We start from the raw sequence: 17,952 nt of genomic DNA, 5'->3' as shown, positions 1-17,952 counted from the left end.
CAATCATGGGATATTGCCAAGTACAATGAAATGTATGAATTATGCATAAGCAAACTTTAAATTATGATAAACAATCAGAACTGGAGAAGTCTCTGATCACAGTCCCCAAAAGCTCTTTCTTGCCTGAAGAAGTATTTAGAGTTTCATAGAGTCTACACCATTTCTTGGCTGTGAATTCGGTTCCTTTAGAAGCTGTATTGTATGTTTTAAGATAACCAGATCTTATTTAGTAAATTAAAGTTTTGCCTTCTGTATGACTTGAAATTTTCAATTGCCTTCCAGAAATAATTAATGATATAAAAATTGTCCATGTGTAAGGGTCATAATCACTGAGTTCAAGAGTTACATATAAGAATCGTTTTCCAAGTGAGGAGCTGATACCAAGGGCTCAAGTAGAAAGAAAATGTTTTGAGAATGATGGCAACAAATGTACAAATGTGCTTGACACAATGGATGAATGTATGGATTGTGATAAGAGTTATACGAGCTCCCAATAAAATGATTTTAAAAAGGAATTGTTTTCCAGCTGCCATTTTGTTTAAAATAGGCATTAACAATCCTGTCACCAATGAATGAGGGCAGTACTCTCATGAGAATGATTCTGTAAAGACTGGTCCACACAATGGGACATCCCCTCACAGAGGGATCACAAGGAAGGGATGAATCAACCAGGGTGCAGTATAGCACTGATGAAACGCACAATATTCCTCTGGCTCCTTGAGGCTTCCACAGCCCCCACTATCATGACCCCAGTCTTGACTTTCAGTTCTGGCTAGATTGGAGCATGCGCACTGGTACAGATAAGAGCTCACGGCACATGGAATCCAGGAACAGGAATGGAAGTAGCAATATGAGGAGGATAGGGTAGAGGTGGGGAGAGAAGGGGAGGAAGGAGGAAACAGCTGCAATGATCAACACATTACCCCCCCCCCCAAACACACACACACAGGGGGTACGAGAAACAGAAACTGTGGGGGAAGGGAGACTGGTCGGTGTAAGATATGAAAACAATAATTTATAATTTACAATTTATCAAGAGGTCACAAGGAGGGGGGAAGAGAAGCTGATATCAAGGGCTCAAATAGAAAGTAAAGGTTTAGAAAATAATGATGGCAACATATGTACAAATATACTCGATACAATTGATGTATAGATTGTTATAAGAGTTGTAAGAGCCCCAATAAAATGATTTTTTGATAATAAAAAAGATGAGTCCGTAAAAAGCACCACTCTGGCCCATGTGCTCACCTGTCCAGTGACAGCATTTATATCTCCGAGCAGAGTGACAGCAGGCCTTACATTGTTCCCCAGCTCCTCAGCACAGATATCAACCTGAAAGAGAGGCGAGACTGAAGAACAAGCCACGTTTTTCTGACCAATCCCTAAGACGACAATTAAGGTGGGATACGGTAAGTATGCCTATACAACCCGTGATAAAGAAATTATGATCATCAAGAAATCCTTTAACAAAAGTAACAATCTGCACAACCATGTGGGTATCATAGCTAGCATAGAAAATCTCATTATTTTTCATCTTAAAATCTACTGGTAGAATTTTGGTGTGTTTGACCTCATCAATTATAGCTTTATATCTAAGCAATAATGGAGTTCTACTTAATTACGTTTGGAACTCCCATCGAGAGCCAGGGGGTTCTCAATCTCGAGCACATATCAGCGTCACCTGGTGGCCTTGTGGAAACAAAGAGTGCACCCCAGAGCACCCCCTTAGAGTTTCTGATTCCGTATGTCTGGGGTGGGCTCTTGAAATCGGTGATCCTAACAGCTACCAGGTGATGCTGACGTTGCTGATCCAGGTAGCACACTGTGTGAGCCCCTCCTACAGAGTGGCTCGGTTACTTCTCAGAGGTTAGTCAGAAGCTCCACGACTGGATGGCGGAAAGCAGTCTGTGCAAGTGAAAACGGCTTCGCCTTAGGAATAAGTCACTTAGCTGCTCAAAGGAGACGGAATTGACTCTGGACTTGGGGAGTGGCAGCACCTTCCAGGTACACCCTCTGGCTGTGCTTGTTTGGGGGTCTTGGTTCCGCTGGCCCCAGGTGAGAAAAAAGACCATTAGAGGTTGATTTCTTAAAAAGTAAAAGGTCATCAAGGAGAAGATGCCAAGGGTACTGGGCTCATCAAATAAACGGGATGGGGTCCATTGCATAGGCCCAAGAGGTTTCATGCTGTGTCGATAGTACAGTTCCTGTCCTTTAGGATGGAAAAGAGAGGCAACTTTTCCTGGGAAAATGAACACGTATGGCCACCAATGGAAAGGTTCAAGTCCACTCCAGGAAGAAAGTCCAGAGAGTCACTAAAACACTCAGTTCCAGAAATCTCCACAGGGCAGCCCAGTTCTACTCTGACACACAGGGCTGCCAGGACGCAGGGCTGATCCCACTGCCTTCTTGCTCTGGTTTAGAAGGAGGCAAATTTGCTTGTCTTTCAAGCTGTTAAAAAGTAGATTTTGAAACGTTTTCGAGGCAGAAGTAAACTGGCACCCTGTGCTTCCTAGACTTGGAAAGGCGGCTTATGTGGCACCTATTTCCAGACACTTTATAAAATTCTACTTTTGTAAAAAGAGAGATGGTGCTTTACAAGTCCAGCAGAAAGAAGTGGCAATGGGTGAGAGGAAAAAGTGTGAATTACAGGTAGCTCTGATTTCAAGCTCTCTTCTGAGTACCTGGATAAACTTCACATCGGGTCGGTACCGTGGGGGCAGTCCAAAATGCAAAATCCAATTTAATCTTGCACCAAATAACACAATTACATCAGCAAACTGCAAAGCCCTATTGAAAACAACAACAATCAGATATAACACAAAAAGGACATCTGTATGTTATATTTGAATGATTCAGAAATTAATAAAGTACTTAGAGAAATTTAAATAAACAATTTGGAGTTCACATCAGACTTCAGAATCAGCTCCATGGTTCATTTGATCTTTCAAACTGAAGTTTCTAAACCAACTTGTTATATTAAAAAAAATTACCATATATACTTGTGTATAAGCGGAGTTTTTCAGCACATTTTAATGCAGTTTTTGTGGTAAAACTAGGTGCCTCGGCTGACAATTGGATCAGCTTATCCTCAAGTGTATATGGTGAAGGAAATCAGGGGACAAAAAAAGAATCATGTCGCCAAAACTATTCCCTTCTTGTAATAAATATCACAGCATATTCACATCTTGTCTGTGTGTATCTTTACATAGCTGAGCTCATAAACTACAGTACTAGCGCATGAACTTTTTCTTACCAGAAATGCTTTTCTTTGTCATTACCTTCTTTTTACATATAATTCTTAAAGGCAATATACTGCTAAACTTACCACAATTCATATAACCTTTCTATATTCTTGGGTGTTTCTGTCACTAGTCCTGAGTTGCACCTCACACGGATTCCTAGTAGGAAGCAGTGTTCGAGCTACTGACTCAGACTCCCAGATTGCTTCCGAGAAATATTAGACAAAGCATAGTCCTTTGAGTTTCAGTCTCTATATACTAATGTTATGCGAGATCTTAATTATGCACCTTATCTTTTCTCAACATAAATAACTTATAATGTTTTAGTGATTTTTACTTGGAAATCCAGTGTCCGATATCAACAAACCTCCCCTTATTTTTCTCTGTTCTCCTCAAACATCTTTGGCCCCTCTTTAAGCAGTTCCCTTTAGTTTCAGACGTGGCTCTTAAAGTGACTTATAGCTGTTGTTATTATTAAACCCGTCTGAATGTCCCTGCTTTTATCATGGGCAGTTTATTATTATAATTGCTGTGGGATGTGTTTTTCCCCCCACTTGTTTTTCTGCTTCTTGGCTGTTTCCTCCTTATCTTTTACTTATTTATTTTTTAAAGATCATTTTATTGGGGGCTCTTACAGCTCTTATAAAAATCCACACATCAATTATATCAAGCATATTTGTACATATGTTGCCATTATTATTTTATAAACATTTACTTTCTATTTGAGCCCTTGGTATCAGCTCCTCTTTTTTCCCTCCCTTGCCCCCGCCCTCGTGACCCCTTGATAAATTAATTATAAATTACTACTACTTTCATATCTTACACCAACTGCTGTCTCCCTTCCCCGACGGTTTCTGTTGTTCATCCCTCCAGGGGGGAAAGAGGTGGGGGTTATGTGTCTATCGTTGTGATCTGTTCCCCCTTCCTCCCCTCTCCCTATCTCCCCCTACCCTTTTCTTTTTTTAAAAAAATCATTTTATTGGGGACTCTTACAATTCTTACTATAATCCATCCATCCATCCATTGTGTCAAGCGCATTTGTACATTTGTTGCCCTCATCTCAAAACATTTTCTTTCTACTTGAGCCCTTGGTATCAGCTCCTCAATTTTTCCTCTCCCTCCCTACCTCCCCACTCTACCCCCCACTCATTTTCTTATCTTGTACCATCCACATCTGTTTTGATTGCTCTGGTCTTTGTCAATGATTCATGCTATTTTTCACAAAACTTCAGTTACCATGTCAAGCACATCCATAAGAAGGCATGTGCATCTGCTCTATTGGTTCTGTGGCACTCGACTAAAAGAAAGAGAAGAATTCCAGCTGGCAGGCTAGGCTGGCCTACGGTGACCCTCTGTGGCTGGCAGGCGCCAGCAAGTGCGTTCTGGCTCCTTGCGGCCGTCTGCACCGCAGAACGACGACACACCACCCGCTCAGGCGCTGTCCCCACAACTGTTATCCTTGTGACCATGGTTGATAGTTCCCCTCCTCTTACAAAGTTCTCTAAAAATGCGGAATAAAGAAAAACTTCAGGCTAAAGTATCCACACACACAAAACCACTAATTCGAATAATCAAATGGGCAAAGATCAGAAGGGCAGCATTTCCCCAAGGAAAGCAGGAGTGGAGAAGGATGGTGCAGTGAGGGGCTGACCTGGATGAACTGCTGAATGTAAAACTAATGACCTGCTCTGGGAACCTTCACCTGAGCCACAGCGAAGAGCTACCACCACACAAAAAGTCTTAACAGTCTAAGAATTAATTCAATTAGCATGCAAAGTACATAAAAATGAATCAAAAGTAAAGGCATAATCTATTAAGATAGCATTAATTAAGCAGCAATGATCTACCAGGAAGAGGTAATTTTTAAACAGCCTCCATCGTGAAGACAAAAAACACAACCCGACGGCGGTTAATTGTCGGGATGGCAGGGGAGGGGCTGGGAACACACAGACGACCCACATCTGTCATCTTTTGTTTCTTACACAAAGAAACCCTGAGAGTTAGGATGCAATGTGAGCATCGGAAAAAGCAGTGCAGTGACAACATGAGTATTCATGGAATTATTTTCTCCTTTTGCATCTACGGCTAATGTATTTTGTAGAAATTTCAAAGATGAAAAGAAAACAGAATGTATAAATAGTGTGTATTAAGAGGTGTAAAAAAGTATATTAAAAGTCGGAAGAGACAACTCTGCCAGTCATACTGGATGGAGTAAGGCCACCCCAGCCGAGCTCACCCGTGGACTGCGAATTCAAACGCTGAACACACAGAGAAGCGACTATCTGAGACTTCTGCAGGGCGAACGATGACAGGCAGACTCGAGGCTAGAGGGTGTGTCACAACCTGACCCATCAAACCCCGAACCCACCGCCATCCAGTCTACTCCAGGTCGTAGCGACCAGACAGCCTCAGCCGTGTCCTGAGGAGCGGCTCGTCGGCTGGGCCGGCCACTGACCTCGGGGCTACCAGTCCAATGCTCGCTTGACAGTGCCACGGGGGCTTCTAAAGCTTGAAAAACGGGCCGCGCAGGGAGTGAGTCTCAGGGCTCTCCACCCCTTTCTTCCTGCCTGTGACTCAGGGAGGCCCTACTCACAGAATTCAGGCAGCAAAAGCTTCAAGAGAAACCCTATCTTTCTGAGAGGGGACTAGAAAACAAGACCTCTGAAAGTCAAAAAGGTGGGGAGCGGGGGGACTCTAATTTTCCTTAGTGTTTTTTCCTCCCAGCTCTGTTCTGAGACACCCTATCTTCCAAGTTCCACGACTGACTTCCAAAAGAAGCCCCATCATTCTGACTTCATGATCAGGAAAGGGGGTTCCCAGGACTCAGGGAGTGGGTATGGGATCCTGGAAAGAAGAAGAAAAGAACCCCTAATTCTGGGTATGACTCAGCATGCTGGGGATCCCCCTGCACTGGGCATGTGTGGGACAGACCCCACGCAGGGCAGCCAAGGCAGTTAGGCAGATCTTGCCGTTTTTCTAGATGGGCGCTGGCTGACGCTTACAACACTCCCCTCCCCACCAAAAACAGGCACCGAAATACAAAAGAATATATATTTTATGGGTTATTTTAGCATAACCTAATATCTTACAACGTAGTATTTTAAAATATCCAGGATGAAATCTAAACTATCTGAAACCAGAAGGAAAAGTGACCAGCTCTTTACAAAATAAAAAAGAAAAGATACAGGGCAACCCCAAGATGACCCAGATGTCGGACTTGGCTAACAGAGACTTTACGTATCTGTGATCACTCTCTGCGGTAGAGAACAAGGCTTGTGAAGGAAGCAGAGTCACGGTCGAAGATTGGTGTCATGGTCCTCAGAAAGAGAAGCCAGAGAGTGGTGTAGGAGGAAAAAACATAAAAACGCTTCCCAAATTTGCTGAAGAACGAAAATGAACAGATTCTAGAAGATTTGAGAACACCAGCTGGGAGAAAAACTTAAGAAAATCATGTCCAGACAGCTCTTGCTCAACCTGCTGAAAATCAAAGATAACGCCGTCAGGAAAAAAGCGGCATGCTATATGCAGAGGAATAATTATTTGAATGACAGATTTCTCCTTTGAAACCATGACTGCCAGAAGGCAGCGGAACCACATCGTTACAGTATTGAGAAGTCTGAAAAGAATGAGATGTGCCCAAATTTGCCTCCTGATCCTTCCGGCTTCTCGGCTGTTGATCCATTAAGCCATAACATGAATTGGCTGCTGCACTCCACAGCAGGCATGCATGCCACGCACCTGGATCTGGCCGCACTGACACAGTTCGGGTGGTTATCGGGGACAACACCCTTTCCCATGGGGGTGGGCAAAAATGGCAGTTTACACTGCTCCACCAGTTTCCTGACACTCTCTTCTGCATGGGCATAAGCGGCACCTACAAGAAATGCAAACATATTGGGCAGTTAGGGTCCATGTCCTGTAACCTTCGTAGTAGCTCCTGTGGGATTGCTTTTAGATCTTTCAAAGACTCCCCTCCTACAATACAGGCTTAAACCCACAGTGCAGTGTGACTATGACTTTGAGCTTTAGGGTTTTAAAAATGTGTAGTTTTCTAATTTCCACCCCCCAATAATATTTCCAATTATTCTGAAGGATGTCGCCCCCAAAGCAGAAGTCTCATCTTGCGTCTCTTGCTGCTCTCGGTTACCCATGTGGTCCCAGCGAGCCCCTACTCTCAATTCCATAAACTCAGTATTGATCCTGAGGCAGTCCAGACAGGCACAGAGGGCTGTGCTCTGAAAGAGTGGGGTTCTCTCTATGCTTGCATACTGCACGCACCCCCTCCCTCCCACCCCCCAGCAACCTTGAGACTTGAGTTTCTAAACCTCCTGCAATTCTCCTCCAGTTTAATCTGCTCAATAATGCTGTGATTTTAACAGGGCTACCCCAATGGGGCAGGCACCAGTAGTTTTTTACAGGTGCGTGTCTGTAATATTGCCATAGGTACATCCTCAATGATACTAAAGACAGACTATTTTTTGTTTTGTTTTAAAAACAGAGATGGCTCTATTTCAGGGGTTCTCAACTTTCCTAATGCCACGACCCTTTCACACAGCTCCTCATGTTGTGGTGACTCCCAACCATAAAACTATTTTCATTGCTACTTCATATCTGTCATTTTGCTATTGTTATGAATCGGGCAACCCCTGTGAAAGGGTTGTTCGACCCCCAAAGGGGTTGCCACCCACAGGTCGAGAACCACTGCTCTAGTTCTTATTCAAGGTCATTATCATTTTATTTCTCAGCCACTTCTCACTGCTTTGCAGACCTCAGACCAGTAGATCATACAGTGTATTTACACATTGAACATAAGGCTCCCTTTACCAACCACTTTCATTCCTGTCCTTTTTCAGATGTCTGAGAAAAAGTTCCTTTCTTCTACTGTCCTCTGCCACTCTGTCTGTATATCTAGTTCCCTCTTCCGGGACCCCCTGCGCTCTCCTTGCCCTCTAACTAGACCCACTGGTTTTCGTACTGTGCAAAGGGGCAACTGCAGCGCCCTCTTTTGGAAAGTCTTTCCACAGCACCCACCGCAAGCCAGCTGCCGTCGGGCTCGGCACACGCCACCAAGAGGACAGCGCCCGCCGTTAGCTGCTACCAGGTTACCTGCCCTGTAAGGAAGGTCACTAGTTCCCTAGAAGCCTGTGGGTGTTTCTGATAGTGCTGGCCTTGGCGGAGGCGCTCCTCCAGTGCTTATTAAAGGAAGAAGGAAAACTAGCACCCAGTAAGTGCTTTTTTATGCATATTACTATTTCACGATAAAGAGCATGTTGAGGTGATTAATATGCTCATTTTACATCGAGACTCAAAGTCATTATCTGGTTAGCTCACAGAGCCAAGACATCACACAGTGGCAGTCAACAGAGCCCTGGCCTCGATTCTTTCCTACTGTCCACCTTTTTAATTAAAACCACTTGCCATGCCTCTGGAGTGAGCTCCTAGGTAATCGATAACCGACTAGCATGAAAACTACTAGGGACAGCCAAACTTTAAACCCCATGTCATTGAGAGCTGCCTCGGTTCTGGGAGCTGGTCAATGGAGAGAGTCTTTAATGAAGTGCTGATGGCGGCGGGCATGGTCACCCCCTTGGGGGAAGCAATGTGACAATACGGACCACCGCTTTAAGAAGAGTAACACAAGTCATAGTGCGCACATGGACAGACCAAGCCGAAAACGAAGCCCAGGTTCCCCCCAGGGCTGTTGTCAATCTTGATGGACGTAGACCGCCACATCTGTCTTCTGAGGAGCAACTGGGGGGGCGGGGCGGGGGAGGGGTGTCCAGCTGCCAGTCTTTGGGTGAGCAGATAAGCCCCTTAACCACAGGAAGAGAACTTTTATTCTCACTCCCAAAGTAGTGAAGCTGGTCACAAAGAATCAAGACAACTCCTAAACGGACGCTGCCTTCTTCCTAAAGCCTTTCCAGAAGGGGCGGCCCACTTGGCGCTACCTTTCCCAAGGATGAGGAGGGGCTGCTGGGCATTCCGAAGAAGTGCTGCTGCCATCCGGACAGAAGCGGTTTCGGCCATGCTCACAGGGGGCGGCATGCAGCACTCCCCGTACCTGGAAGTAAAGAGTCCCGTCAACCGAAGGAGGCCAACTTGCCATGACCCGTCGACCAGTGCAAACCAGCATGAGAAACCCCAGACGCTCTCCATCTAAAGGCAGCCACTAGTCATCACTGATCACGTTGGCTTCAGGCACACACACAAATGCTTTCCCTGGACCATTTTAAAGTCAGCTATAGGGATCGAGACATTTCACTCTTCAACATTCCCTGCGCCACAACATCCTTCTCACATCTACCAAGTTAACAGGTATTCCCTATTATCCCTTAGTAGGCAGTCAAACAGGCAATATGTTGGCATGAAATGTGGGCTAATGGCATTGCATTACTGTAGTAATAGTTGTTTTAATAGTAAAAACCATACTTGATGCCACTGTTTAGCACTTACTAAACGCTATTTATTTCCATATAATTCTTAAAACAATGAGATCAATCTCCATTTTTACATGGAGAAGAGGGGGGAATGTGTGAGGTCCCCAAACAGGATGTGACAACAACTAGATTACACCAGGTCACTGTGTCTCCAAAGTCCAGGTTTTAACCAGCTCACTAAATTTCCACTCATTGAGCAAGGCGATAACATCATTTGTATTGGCATGTTCAGAAACTATGCATAACAGACAATGCTGTCTGTATGGTCTGCCCAAGCAGGAAGCAGCTTTTGGGACACCGCGTGTACGGAAAGGCCCACTCTCTCCCTGTAGTGGCTACAGAGCCATGACTGGGCATTAACGGCAGTGCCCGTCCTTACCAGGGTGACTGAGAAACCTTTGCAAAAGGTGCCACTCAGAAAGAATAAGGCGACAAGACAAATCAGAACCGTATCTGCATAGAGTATTTTTACAGACACACTCGGAGCACGAGGCAGATAGACAAACCGACATTATTTTGCTGAGTCCCAATAATTGTTCAGCAGTCTCCTCAACTGCTGGTGAAGACTATAAAGACTCTCATTAGTGTGCACTACATTCACACGTGCCACTGACGGTTCATGAGAGACTAACTCCAAACAGGGACTTGGGAAAATCAAATCCAAAAGTAATTATTTACTTTCACTCAATACACACACACACACACACACACACACACACACATTTAGGGGGGAAGGTAATTAATAAACAATACCATTTTAATTAAAGGTATTAAACCCTTTGGCTGAGATGGAGTGCAATTGCTAAATCAATATGAGTTCAGAATAATGGAGATTAACTTTGAAGCTTCTAGGTAAATTCTTTTAAAAAGGTGAACATTTAACACGATTAAGAAAGACTATCTAACTGTGACTCACTTGATAGCATTTGAATTCACCTGGAGGGTCACATAATCAGCAGGTATGTCGACATAGCATGCACCTGGGCGACCATAAATACTGCTTCTCACAGCCTGTGTTTATGATAAATAGAAGAAAAGTTTTAAACTCTCAAACCTTATTCTCAAGTTCCATTTTAAAATAATTAAAACTATGAAATAATCACTATTTTAACTTTTGGGGTCAGCCTTACTTGGAATAATAACAATTTTAATTAAAACTGAAATACCCAAAAGAAGGGAACTATTTTTTAAAATCATTTTATTAGGGGCTCATACAACTCTTATCACAATCCATACATACATCAATTGTGTAAAGCACATTTGTAAATTCATTGCCCTAATCATTCTCAAAACATTTGCTCTTCAATGTTTTAAGCCCCTGGCATCAGCTCTCATTTCTCCCCCCTTCTCCCCCTCCCTCATATTTGAAATTATTTATAACTTATAAATTATTATTTTGTCATATCTTACACTGTCCTATGTCTCCCTTCACCCACTTTTCTGTTCTCCATCCCCCAGGGAGGAGGTTACATGTAGATCCTTATAATCGGTTTCCCCTTTCCAACCCACCCTCCCTTCACCTTCCCAGTATCGCCACTCTCACCACTGGTCCTGAAGGGATCATCCACCCTGTATTCCCTGCGTTTCCAGTTCCCAGCTGTACCAGTGAACATCCTCTGGTCTAGCCAGATTTGTAGGGTAAAATTGGGATCATGATAGTGGGAGCACGAAGGAAGCATTTAGGAACTAGAGGAAAGTTGTATGTTTTATCGTGCTACACTGCACCCTGACTGGTTTGTCTCCTCCCTGCGACCTTTCTGTAAGGGGATGTCCACTTTCCCACAGATAGGCTTTGGGTCTCCACTCTGCACTCCCCCTCATTTACAATATGATTTTTTGTTCTTTGATGCCTGATACCTGACCCCTTCAACACCCCGTGATCGCACAGGCTGGTGTGCTTCTTCCATGTGGGCTTTGTTGCTTCTGAGCTAGATGGCCGCTTGTTTACCTTCAAGCCTTTAAGACCCCAGACGCTATATCTTTTGATAGCCGGGCACCATCAGCTTTCTTCACCACATTTGCTTATGCACCCATTTGTCTTCAGCGATCGTATCGGGGAGGTGAGCACACAATGATGTGATTTTTTGTTCTTTGATGCCTGATAACTGATCAAGAAGAGAACTACTAAAGCAGTAAAAAGACAGGAAGGAAAAAAATGTTAAAAGACAGGAAGGAGCCTTAAATACTTATTTAGATACTGCTAAATAAAAGAAACCAGGATTACATATGGTATGATTCTAAATAAAGCTGACACTCTGGAAAAGGCTACGTTATAGAGGCCTCGGAACGATCAGAGGATGTTGGGAATCAAGGGGAGAGGGGAAGGACAAGCAGGGGCGTGCAGGGCACTGTAAAGCAGTGAAGCAATTCTGTATGATATTCCAATAGTGGGCACATGACATCAAGCACTTGTCAAAACCTACAGGGTTGTACAACAGAGCGTGAAGCCCCAGGGCACACTGTGGGCTGGAGTTCACCCTAACTCATCACCGTTGGTTCACCAGTTGCACAATCTAAGATTAAAGTGTAACAAGTGAATTTTAAAGTCACATGGAAATGTTAGTTAACATATAAATATTAGTTAACCAAAGGTCATACTTTCTGCATAACTTTTCTGTAAACCAAAAATTGCTCTAAAATATAAAGCCTATGCATTTTTAAAAAGTTAAATACCCTCTATTGAGTCCATGTATTTGTACAGATATTTTTGTTTACAAGGAAGGAGATCAGTAACGGAAGAATTAGGATTTTAGAATCCAGTTGCACTTTAACCTGCCTACCAATCTGTACTGTGTAACGTGTACTTTCCCCTTTGGCAGAGTTTCCAGAAACTGTGATGCTGCAATGTGTTTCTGTCACTCATAGTTTTGAAGCAGCTGGAATATAATTTCACATATAATGTTAAGTAACCAAGATGCATTGATATGATGCTGTTTAGCCAACTAAGAGGGGGAGTTATGTGCCTTTGTCCCAGGTATCAAAGAAAACAGACAGTATACAGGGTTTCATTACACTTTGCTTTTTAAATAATTAAAAAAATAACCTAGAAAATTAAAGTTCAGGAAAAACTTATAAAACATATATCTACCATATTTTAACTGTTTCTAAAATTAAATGGAGGGAAGTGACAATCAAACTGTGACTTAGCTGTTTGACGACGTCACTTTTCACTGCCTGTGCATGTTTCTAAGAGTTACTCATTCTATTGAGAGTGAAAATAACACATATATCCGCAACCAAAAAAAGAAACCAGCGACTTGGAGAGCTTATAATCAAGTACTGTACCTTTTCAATAACAGAGGGGATCGCTTCCAGGCTGCTTGGCCGGGCAGAGAACTTGCTGTACAACCGACAGGCTTCGACCTGTGTGTACAAAGAAAATCACTTTCAATTCCTCCATGGATCACACTGCCCTTTGAAGAAAGATAAAATGTCAAGTCATTACTCTATTATTTTCAGAGGCAAGATGAAGAAGATGCATTCATTATTAGCTAGCCCGTTTCTTATAAAGCCCATTTCAAGCACAATCAAATTTCTATCTCAATATAATCCAGTAGACGAAACAAGAAAACATGGTAATCCTTATTTATAGGGAAAATGAAAAGGCTTGAGTATACCTAGTGTCCCCCAGAGCCCGGGATGACAAGTGTCTTTAGAAACTGCTGGTGAAATCCAGGGTGGATGATACCTTCAGGACCAGGGGGTGAGGGGCGATACTGGAGAGTAGAGGGTGGGTGGGTTGGAAAGGATCTACATGTGACCTCCTCCCGGGGGACGGACAACAGAGAAGGGGGTGAAGGGAGATGGGCAAGATATGACAAAGTAATAATCTATAAATTATCAAGGGCTCATGAGGGAGGGGAGAGCGGGGAGGGAGGGAAAAAAAAAGAGGACCTGATGCAAAGGGCTTAAGTGGAGAGCAAATGCTTTGAGGATGATTGTACAGATGTGCTTTATACAACTGATGTTATGTATATGTATGGATTGTGATAAGAGTTGTATGAGCCCCTAATAAAATGTTTAAAAAAACAATAAGAAACTGCTGGTGAGGGGATAAACAGGATGGCGAGTTGAACAATGTCTATTACAAGAAGTATACTCAGGGATCCAGCAATTCCAGAGCTAGGTCTTATATTTGCACTGGTGCACAAAAAATAAACTCAGTTTGGCGCTATTCTCAGTATCAAAAGATGAATAAAAATCGTTAAGGGAGAACTAATAAAGGTGGTGAATTCACAGAGGAATGCTTGCCGTGCTGCTATTTTTGGAAACGTCTAATTCACGTGAGATTCCATTTATGCTCTCTAGCAGGAGACAGACAACATTTACCCCACTCACTGACTGGCTAACACGTGGGTGAAAAAATGCCCACAGGGTTACATCAGAAACTGATTTGCACTTGAGAAAACAAGAGAAATGTTAGAAGACTATTAGATTATTTTTCAACCATGAATATAAATTGCTTCTGTTCGGAAAGGAAGAAGAAGTCTGGTGCACCAGGTGTCGTGGCACAGATGATTCAGGGCCTCTGCGGTGAAGGCTGGTTATTACCAACTGGCTGCCCTAACCATTAGAACCTCTGCCCTGCCAACAGTCTGACGTTAGGAAGATAGCTGAGAACCCACCAGGATCACATCGCTGCAAAACGTCCACCCAAGGGACATCCCGTGAGACGACTGGATGTCTGTGCTCAAGGGCACATAGGTTTCTCCGCTCTCTGCCAGTCTGACCTCTCCGGTCCCCTCTGCACGATAGACTCTGTCGGTGCAGGAAAGCGGCTGTGCTCACCCAGGAACCAGTCACCAGCATAGTCAGTGTTTACGGACAGACTCTATTTTATTTCATCTTGGGGGTGTTTTTATTTTAATAGACTCTCTTTAATTACCGCTAAGTTTCTACTACGGTCCTTTGGACAGTGCTAATCGTCGGCAAGTTCATCTCGTTAACAGTCAAACCTAACGTGCAAAAATGAAGCCATTATCATCAGCAGGGAGTTTACCTTTTTGTTTACGATAACAACAATCTTAATTTTTTTAAAAAAAGGCAAGTTTAACTCTAAGTCAAAGGAAAAGAATCTATGCCGCAGCCTCTCCCTCACCGTTGAAATCACGCAGTCCTCCATGAAGACATCCCTAATGCACTCTGATTCTGACAGAAGGACAGCGAAGGCTTTATCCATGAGACATGAAAAGCCTGGTATCTAGCACAAGATCAGACGTGCCTTCTATGAGTGCATCTTTTCTAAGCGCAGCATCATGTTTTAAACGAGGTTATTTGTTTGGGTTTAAGGGAAAAGAATATGCTCCTTCTCCTAATCCTCTTACATGGTACGTGTCTGTGAATGCTGCCCAGTTTTGTGCAGGCAGTGCGTATTTGGTTTTACCCTTGATCTCACGGAGCCCTCGGGCTGTGGGTTCAGAGCTGTGGGGCAGCTCTACTCTGTCCTACAGGGTTCCTGGGACTTGGAATCAACTCCATGACCTTGAGTTTGGTTTGGCCATTCTTTTAGAGTCTAGTACTTCATGCTAGTCTCCAAATCAAGCCAAACCAATGCCATCGGGCTGATGCTGGCTCGGAGTGGCTCTCTAGAGTGCACAGAGCTGTAATCTTGCCCCACAGAGCAGCTGGCGAGTTGGCACCACTGACGTGCTAGCTGAGTGCTTCAACACTGTGCCGCCAGGGGGTCCTTGTACTACTTTATCGACTATGAAATCCTATTTTTATGTTTTTGAGGTTCTCGTGATATTCAAACTTATCCACAATGAATCTGTTCTTAATTTTGTCTAGAGATACTCAAACATTTATCTTAAAATGTCAATCATTTACCCTTACCTACATGCTGTCTACAACTCCTCTTAAAACGGTGGCATTTAGATGACAAGTTCTCTAAGGTAGTCTTTGCATCTTGAAATAACTTTTCTTCGGCCTTTTAAAAATAATATGAAGCTGTCCGGGGTGTGTTTCTATTGTTCGTAGATGCTGTCGGGTCAGCTCTGCTCATGGGCTGTGTGTAACAGCAGGCGATGCTGCCCAGTCCTGTCCTGGGCCGTTTGCAGTCACTGGTCATGCTGCAGGCTACTGTGGCAGCCACTGCGTGCTTTCAGTGTCATGCCACCTCTAGGGCTCACCTTCTAGGCGCCCTATCACACGATTTTCTGTTAGGTTCCACAGGGTTTCATTGGCTAATACTCAGACGAGATCACCAGGCCTGTCTTCATCTCTGGAGGTCTCGCTGCATGCTGCCCACCAGGAATGACCCTGCTGGTGTTTGAACCCCCGGTTGCCATCGCAACTCACGAGCCACCGTGGACAACAGACGAGATGAGTGGTGGGTCCAAGACCTAGTTATTTTGAGTAGATTTTTTCCTCTGTACTTTTTACTTCTCTACCATCTGAGAGGCATAGTTTAAAAGTATTTTCATTCCTGCATATTTTAACTCTCATGGGAGCTTATTTCAGTGTTTAAAGGCTTTTCAAAAGGTGAATCACTCGGAAAGCTGATCCCAATTGGAGCATAAGTTCTTTCTCAGTATTTGCCCTGAAATGGGCCTTCAGTTCATGAACTGTACCCCAGGAACCTCTATCTGATGTTTTACTGTTTTCAACGTAGACATGCGGCGTGTTTCCCTTTCTTTCCCACACCCCGTATGTAATGTGTGGGAAGGTGCTGCTGTGCTCGAGAGGGGCGTCGGAGGGCGGCGTGCGTACCTGGGGGAACTCCTGGAAGGCTCCCATAGTTTCTTGGCTTCTTTCCGAGGAGCCACCAATCACAATCAAGGGCCTGAAAGATTCATTTTAAAAAAACAAATTAAATTTTCCTTTAAAATGGCAGATAGTGATAGAGGAAGAAACCTGATAGGATAGAAACCTTGCTTTAAAAATCTGAAATATGTAATAGCTAGGGGATTGGTGGCCCGAATTTTAGGTGCTGGCCCCAACTTCTGTGCAGGGTGATATAAAGTGAAGTTTCAGTCTCCTCCTGTCATTCCCAAGATAAGGGGAGGGGGGGAAAAAAGCACACTTTCCTAAGTGAGTCTATATGGCAATAAGAGAAAAAGTAATATTTCTCAGCCCCAAAATCCTTAACCTTCAAGGGAGAGGAAAAAAAGGATATTGCAAACCTAGAGCTGCCCTAGAAATAAATCAAAATGAATATGTACATTTAAATTAAAACAAAGAAACAAAAGCATGGTTTGGGGGAAAAAAAGTGTTTCTCAACATTCTAAAATGAATTTTCTCCAATTCAGTGAATGCAAGAATTACAGTTTTATTTTTTTATGTGCTGTCTCCCAGAATTTCTTTAATAGGAGTCTCTTGAAGGAGCATAATTAAACAACAAAATGATGCAATAAAAGGAATTTATGCTTACCCCAAAGCATTATACATCATTTATTCCAAGACAATTGAGGAAAACAGATAAAATACAGTAGCCAATGATACAGAATGGTCCTAAGGAATATAAATACAACAAATGTTCCAAATTTAATGAAGCTAAAGAAACGTGACAATTACATGCAGTGAATGACTCATGACTAGATGGAGTACTGGAGAACACTGAACAGAAGGGACGTTATAAAGAACGTCCCATTAGAGCACACATGGCTGATGAGAGCTAAGCAACTGCAGCATGTCGAAGGTCCCTCAAGTCCCTAACGACTGTGGCGAGCAGCTCGGCTTTCAGGAAAGACACACTGACATGTCGAGGGGTAGAGCGCTCCTATTCTTAAATGGTTCAGAAGATTCCATGTGGATATTATCCATGTAGGAGGCCAGAGTGCACAGTTGACAAAAGCAACTGCAAGGTCACCAGTTCAAGTCCACCAGTAGCTTCCAGGGAGAAAGCTGTGGCCATCGGCTCCCGAAAAGGTCACCGCCTTGGAAACCGTATGACGTTTCCTACTCCGTCCTGTCGGGCTGCTCGGAGCCTGACTCGACTTGACAGCGGTGTGTCTGGTTGACCTGATCTACCTAAATGTCTACCTGCCTTACTATGCAGCCATCTATCCAAAATGAACACAAGCTAAAGCAAACGAGAAAGGACTGTAACCCGAAGTATAAGTACATGCGAAGTGCTCTTTGTATTATTTGTTTTTACCCTTGCAGCTCTTTTTGTAAGTTTGAGATTCTTTCCAAATAAAACAAAAACAAACCCAAAAACCCACACGCCTTGCCATCTAGTTGATGCCAGCTCAGAGCAACCCTGAAGGACAGGGCAGAACTGCTGTGACTGTCCGGGACTGTAATGCTTTACAGGAATAGAAAACCCCATCTCTGCT

General features: G+C 43.6%; 1 protein-coding gene across 1 annotated transcript in view; it reads right to left on the bottom strand.

Moving 5' to 3' along the window:
• HACL1 (2-hydroxyacyl-CoA lyase 1) overlaps window positions 1-17,952 on the bottom strand; it is a 46,386-nt gene that overhangs the window by 13,845 nt on the left and 14,589 nt on the right. The window contains exons 5-11 of the mRNA XM_075547186.1: window positions 16,385-16,457; window positions 12,962-13,039; window positions 10,593-10,687; window positions 9,188-9,300; window positions 6,978-7,113; window positions 2,682-2,787; window positions 1,249-1,332 (exon numbers count right to left, since the gene is read on the bottom strand). Coding sequence (XP_075403301.1) covers window positions 1,249-1,332; window positions 2,682-2,787; window positions 6,978-7,113; window positions 9,188-9,300; window positions 10,593-10,687; window positions 12,962-13,039; window positions 16,385-16,457 — 685 coding nt within the window. The remainder of the gene's footprint in view (window positions 1-1,248; window positions 1,333-2,681; window positions 2,788-6,977; window positions 7,114-9,187; window positions 9,301-10,592; window positions 10,688-12,961; window positions 13,040-16,384; window positions 16,458-17,952) is intronic.

The sequence above is a fragment of the Tenrec ecaudatus genome, chromosome 4 (assembly GCF_050624435.1).
Source record: "Tenrec ecaudatus isolate mTenEca1 chromosome 4, mTenEca1.hap1, whole genome shotgun sequence".
Lineage (NCBI taxonomy): Eukaryota > Metazoa > Chordata > Mammalia > Afrosoricida > Tenrecidae > Tenrec > Tenrec ecaudatus.
This window is presented reverse-complemented; position numbering and strand designations above follow the sequence as displayed.